Here is a 5,988-nt window from a genome sequence, read left to right on the forward strand (position 1 = left end):
GGTGTGCTGAATTGTGTTGTTAGGATATCATAAACCCCGGCGTTGCGTTGTTCCATATCTTGGTTCACTTAAAATTCAGTTACCAAAGGGCTACATAATAATTTCTGAATTACTGATAATATAAATGAGTCTTTTACTGCTTATCATCAGGCGCCTTTGCTGCTAAAAGTGTATGAATACATGAAGAAAAAAAAGAAATCATGTTAATCAGGATGAGCAAAAAAAAACACATTATTACACGTTATTAACGTCAGATGATCGTGTTGTGTGGACATGTTAAGCCTGTCCGCTGGAACTCATACCAGGGAATAGCAGATGATGAAAGGGGCTGCATCTGAGTGTTTATGTTTGTCTGCGTGTTGGTTCTGTTGATGTTCAGACCTACTTGTGTTGCTTCTACAGGCGTCCAGTCAAAGGTAACTAACTGTGCTCCCCTTGTCATGTGACCAACAGCTGTAACTGTACTAGGAAATAAACAGATATAAATAGACCTTCTATCCCGCCAGTTAGACAACCATTCCATAATGGCCGTGCCAACAGACTGGGCAGGGGCGCATAGTTGCCAAGGCGAAAGGTCGTGGCGCTGCACTGTGGGTATAGAGGGCACAGAGACACACATTCAGGAGACTGGGCACTCGGAAAGCTTGTCACACATACTATAATTTGTTTATATAAATACACCAATGAATTCATTAATACTGAGTAGAGAAATTAATAAATGGAGGGGTGGAAGGATAGAGGTATAAACAGATGATTCCATTCACCAGACATGTCGAAGGGTTTATCTGCTCTTCTTTCAATAATTTCCCTCCCTCCCTCCCTCCCTCCCTCCCTCCCTCCCTCCCTCCCTCCCTCCCTCCCTCCCTCCCTCCCTCCCTCCCTCCCTCCCTCCCTCCCTCCCTCCCTCCCTCCCTCCCTCCCTCCCTCCCTCCCTCCCTCCCTCCCTCCATACCTCCATACCTCCATACCTCCATCCCACCCCCCTCTCCTCACCATCACTTTCTTATAGTTTTTGTGTCAGCGTGGTGAGGACAGAGGAAGGGCCAAAGATCGAGTCTAACCTGCCGTCCATCCAGGTGCCCCCCACCCCACCACCACCACCACCACCATCACCATCTGAAAACAAGCCTGCATGTATGGCTGCAGTGTCTGCTACTGAGGTGAAGGGCTGCAGGGCTTTGGCAAGACACTGTGTGTGGGTGTATTTGTGTATTTTTGTGTGTGTGTAGACGTGGGAGGGTGTGTTTGCACATATATATTAGTGTGTGTACGTGTGTGTTTTTTGTGCATCTTGTGTGTGTTAGTGTGTGTCTGTGTGTGTGTGGTTTCCTGAGGAGAAAAGTCTCCGTGACCGGGTTTGGCTGAACAGTCTTCCCTGGAGAACAACGTGCTTCATTCAGCAGCTCTGCTGCTGGTCCTGACTTCCCCCTAGTGGACACACGCAGTACTGCATCTGCAAAAGGACAGACTTCAATTAGGTTCAGTACGTTCAATGCAACATCATCAGATGTCATTTTGATAGGTAGAACTTTATCTTTGGGGCAGGACGAGGAGAAGAAGCAGCAGAAGGAAAAGGTGGATGAAGATGGAGACAAATGTGTGGGATGGATAGATGGAGAAGAGAGTGGTTGAAAGAGTATGGACGAGTGTGAGAGTGACTGAGTACATGAAAGACAGATAACTGAGGGTGTGATAGGTGGACTGATAGGTGACAAAAAACATCTCAAGATTATTTTTTAAATCATAGTTATCATCTTCCATTGTATTATATGACTGTTTCATCCAGAAGTCCATACAGATACAGCTCTATGTTCCTCTCTTCCCCAGATGCATCACTCCAGTCTGGCCAATAGAGGGCAGCATAGCTCTGTGTAACAGCCTCTTACTACAGGTCAGATGAGGTCAGGAGTTAAAGGAACAGAGAAGGAGGCGAAGCAGGCTGACCAGGAAGAAGTGTTTAGTTGTCAGGATGGTTGTCAGGCTGGCGCGAGAACCTGTTGTGCTACACCAGGAAACAGTGATGAGCTCCGTCTGACCTTTCAGCTGATATCATGCAGCAGCATCTATGCTGATCCCCTGTCAGTAAGTAAAACTTTATTTGTAAACGAGCTGCCTGCATGTGTGAGTATGTTAAACTTTTATTTTCTGTTTGTGTAGTGCGTTAGTGTGTTTGTGACTGTGGATGTATGTTCGTCTGTTTGACTGTGTGTGTGTGTGTGTGTGTGCAAATTAACCCCTTTTTTCCCTGGGGAGGGAGCTAAACTGGGGACAGAAATGGGGGCAGGGGCAAGGGTAAATGGCATTAATAACACTGCTGTTAGGGTAACAGTTGAATCATTTCTTTATTTTAACGGCAAAATAGTATAAGAACCAACATTGTTGAGTAAACCACATATTAGCTATACAGTGCATTTATTTGTGTTAAGAGTCAGGACAATCAGGAGTCCAGTCCAGTTGAATGACTCTGTGTAGAGGTTCAGAACCTCACGTAGCACGTAGGTAGCTGTACAGAGCAGAGAGACCACCCTCCAGAACCTCCTTGATGGGCTTTAGCAGGGGGTTGTGGAGGATGTGGAGGCCCTTGTCCAGGGGGTGACAGGCCAACCTCTCCAGTCGGAACAGCTGGTGCATCTCCTGAGGAACGTCTTTCAGTTGGTTGAAGTCCAGGTTCAGCAGCTCGAGCTGGACCAGGCAGCACAGGGCCTTGGGCAGAGCGTGCAGGCTGTTGCCCTCCACAATCAGGATCTTCAGCTGGACCAGGCCCTGGATGCTCTCAGCCATGTTCTCCAGACGGTTACAGGCCAGGTGGAGGAACACCTGGGGGAAGTAGGAGGGGAAACTGTTTAGACTGGCTGGTTAACTACCCTGGTTAGCTGTCTGGCTGTCTGGCTGTCTGTCTGTCTGGCTGACTGGCTAACTGGCTGGTTGAACAGTGTTAGTACCAGAGCCTTCATGTTGTAGACACAGCCTGGGATGTGCTGGATGAGGTTGTGGCTCAGATTCAACTTCCTCAGGCTGGTCAGGCTGGACAGAGATGAAGGCAGGCCGGTCAGCTGGTTATTAGCCAGACTGAGCACCTAGAGAGAGAGGGGCGGGAGGGGAGGGGGAGAAAGAGAGAGGAGACAGGACAAAGAGAAGGGCAACAACAACAGCTGTCAAAACACTGGTGTGTGTATGCATGTGGATGTCTGGTTTTGTGTATACATATGTGTGTATGTATATGCATGTGTGTCTATATATATGTGTGTGTGTGTGTCGTCTCCCGACCCACCTCCAGCTTGGTGCAGTTCCCCAGCTCCTCCGGTACCTCCATCAGCCTGTTCCGATAGACGAACAGAACCCGGAGTTGTTGCAGTGAGCCTATCTCCGGGGGCAACGCCGTCAGCTGGTTCCCCCACAGGTTGAGCACCACCAGGCCTGAGAGGAGGGCCATGGAGGGGGGCAGGAGGCGCAGGCTGTTGAGGGAAAGGTTCAGCTTCTGCAGCTCCACCAGTTCCCAGAGTTCCTCGGGGGGCTCTTTGAGGCCGCGGCGAGCCAAGCTAAGTGCCGCGTAGCCGAACTGGCGCACCGTGTAGCGGCGGATCCTCTCGGCCGAGGTCAGGCTGTCCTCCCGCCCGGCGCTCCTCTTTGCCTGCTGCCTCCTCTTCTCCTCCTCCGACGAAGGAAGCTCCTTTGACGTCTTGGCCCCCATCGCCTCCACTAACTGCCTAGCACCTCCTTACTAGTACTCCACTCCTGGGATCTCCTCTCCCAACCATAACCCCTGCTCTATCCCACCCCCAAACTCTGTAACTACTCCCTCCTCAGTATATAGACAGTGTTTAGCATCCGTCTAATGAGACTCTCCAGACCTCTTTCTCTCCCTCGTTGCAGCAGTGGAAATGAGTGTTAGCTGTCTGGGACTGAGGAGGTGGGCTGATGAGTGTGGAGAGGTTGGGGGAAGTTGATCTCTTAAGCCCTTCCACCCAGCTGCCCCTGTCACTCCCCCCCCCCCCTGCCCAGAGACGGGTGCTAACTAACCATGCTGCTGCCCAGAGAGGTCAAGGATGACTCTGGCTATTTGATGTTCTGGGCCTTGCTGACCCTCACACACACACACAGACACACACACACATACACACAGAAAAACACACATGCACAGATACATAGAGTGATGGTGCATGTGTGAAGGAGGTGTGCATTCCTGTGTGATTTTGAGAATGCATGTGTGTATCTTGTATCTTGTTACACATCAAGACAGTAATAACTATGTCTATGTATAACTCCGGCCTTGCCCCCCCCCCCCCCCCCCCCCCCTCTGATATTTGTCTCCACATCTCCTTCTAGCCTCTCAGCACCTGCTGCTGCAGTCTTCAGTTAGCCAAGGTGACCCGGTTATAAACCTGCAGTTGAGGTGGTTCCTAGGTGCTAAGGTAGCCCTGCCTATGGCTGGAATAGCCTTACAAAGACCCTCAGACAGACCATTAGCTTGTCCTCTTGGTCCGATGTCAGACCCCAGAGTTGGAAAGCCTACGCTTCAGTCTTTTGAAGACTAAGGAGAGGAGGGAGAGGAGGTAGGGAGAGGAGAGACGACCACAGAGGAAGAGACAGAGAGGAGGTAGGGAGAGGAGAGACAACCACAGAGGAAGAGACAGAGAGAAGGTAGGGAGAGGAGAGACAACCACAGAGGAAGAGACAGAGAGACTCCTTCCTCTAATCGTCTGGTTCAGGAGAGGATGGTGTGGGGAAGGGGCGGGGCCAGGAGTTATTGGAGGGATTTCATGTCCCCGGAGATATCAACACCTCACACACACACACACACACACACACACACACAAACATGTAAACACCCCAACAAGCCAAAACATGTCAACAAACACACAACACACACACTTAAAAAATACTCACATATACAACCGACAGACATAAAAACAGACTCAGACAGTACTCCAAATCTAAATGATTGCTCTCGTTAGTAGCTTATTCAGGTTTGGCATGTGTAGATGTATGTTTGTGAGGCAAGTAACGAGACAAGTGTAGAGTTCCTATGAGCTCTGGTATGTCTGTAGGTATGTGTGCAGCAGAATGGCTCTTGGAGTCTGTGTGTGTATAAACAGGGATCGAGTGGCTTGTGGAGATCAGGTCCACAGGGCAGCAGTAAACCTCTCACACACACGCATCTCCTGTCATCAGCACATCCATCAGCACCTCCATTACCCCCTTCCCCCACCCGTAACACTGGATGAGTTGGTAGGTATTTCCTACTCTCTCTTCTTTCTCATATTCTGAACCTTCCACCAGGTGGTGCTACAGATACATCCCATTTGAACCCGAGGCTCAGATTGTATTATTGTGCTGTTACCACTAGGTGGAGTCCTAGATCTGTACATACTTTTGAGAAACATGGCCCAACAGTGGCCCCCTCTCCATCTTCCTCTTGTCCTTCTTGGGTCCTGTTGTTAACCTGTAACCTAGGAAAACTCCTCTTCTCATTCACCTGTTCTCATTCTCTTCTTCGTCCTCTTCATCCTACTCTTTACCCAGCTTCCCCAGATGACCCAGTTCTTCGGATGTATTTTTTCTTTCTTTCTTTCTTTCTTTCTTTCTTTCTGTCAGTCCTTTATTTATGCCTTGTTTAGAGCATTGTTTAGCTACTTATTGCTACTTGTTCTAAGATATTACTGCCCTACTGTTACCAACTTTTTTGCCGTTCAGACTCCACCGCTTCACTTAAGGTCAGCTGAAAATTAAAACTGGTGGAAGTGCCAACAAACCTAATTCTTTAAATACTAATCATATGTATGTAGCCTATTGTTCACCCAAACACAACTATCCAATAGTACCTTTTGAAATGTGTTCAATAACTTTAACGGAGTTGGGACTAAATGACGATTTTCGCATCACTGCAAGTCTGGTCACGCACCCCCGCGTCTCCAGGGATGGTGCGGTCCGCTGGAGACTTCAGCGGGACAGCATAAAAAAGGGGTAGAGACAAAAGTTAGAGTTGAA

At 49.0% G+C, this 5,988-nt stretch overlaps 1 protein-coding gene across 1 annotated transcript; it reads right to left on the bottom strand.

Annotated features, from left to right (window-relative positions):
• Window positions 1-2,317: 2,317 nt before the first annotated feature.
• On the bottom strand, window positions 2,318-3,905 carry lrrc30a (leucine rich repeat containing 30a). Its single transcript, XM_084703312.1, has 3 exons — window positions 3,272-3,905; window positions 2,943-3,077; window positions 2,318-2,817 (listed from the first exon to the last, which is right to left on the bottom strand). The coding sequence occupies exons 1-3, from the start codon at window positions 3,689-3,691 to the stop codon at window positions 2,485-2,487; spliced, it is 888 nt and encodes a 295-aa protein (XP_084559438.1). The 5' UTR covers window positions 3,692-3,905; the 3' UTR covers window positions 2,318-2,484.
• Between the last annotated feature and the right edge of the window lie 2,083 nt (window positions 3,906-5,988).

The sequence above is a fragment of the Hypomesus nipponensis genome, chromosome 8 (genome assembly GCF_054491055.1).
Source record: "Hypomesus nipponensis isolate SF chromosome 8, ASM5449105v1, whole genome shotgun sequence".
Taxonomy (NCBI): Eukaryota; Metazoa; Chordata; class Actinopteri; order Osmeriformes; family Osmeridae; genus Hypomesus; species Hypomesus nipponensis.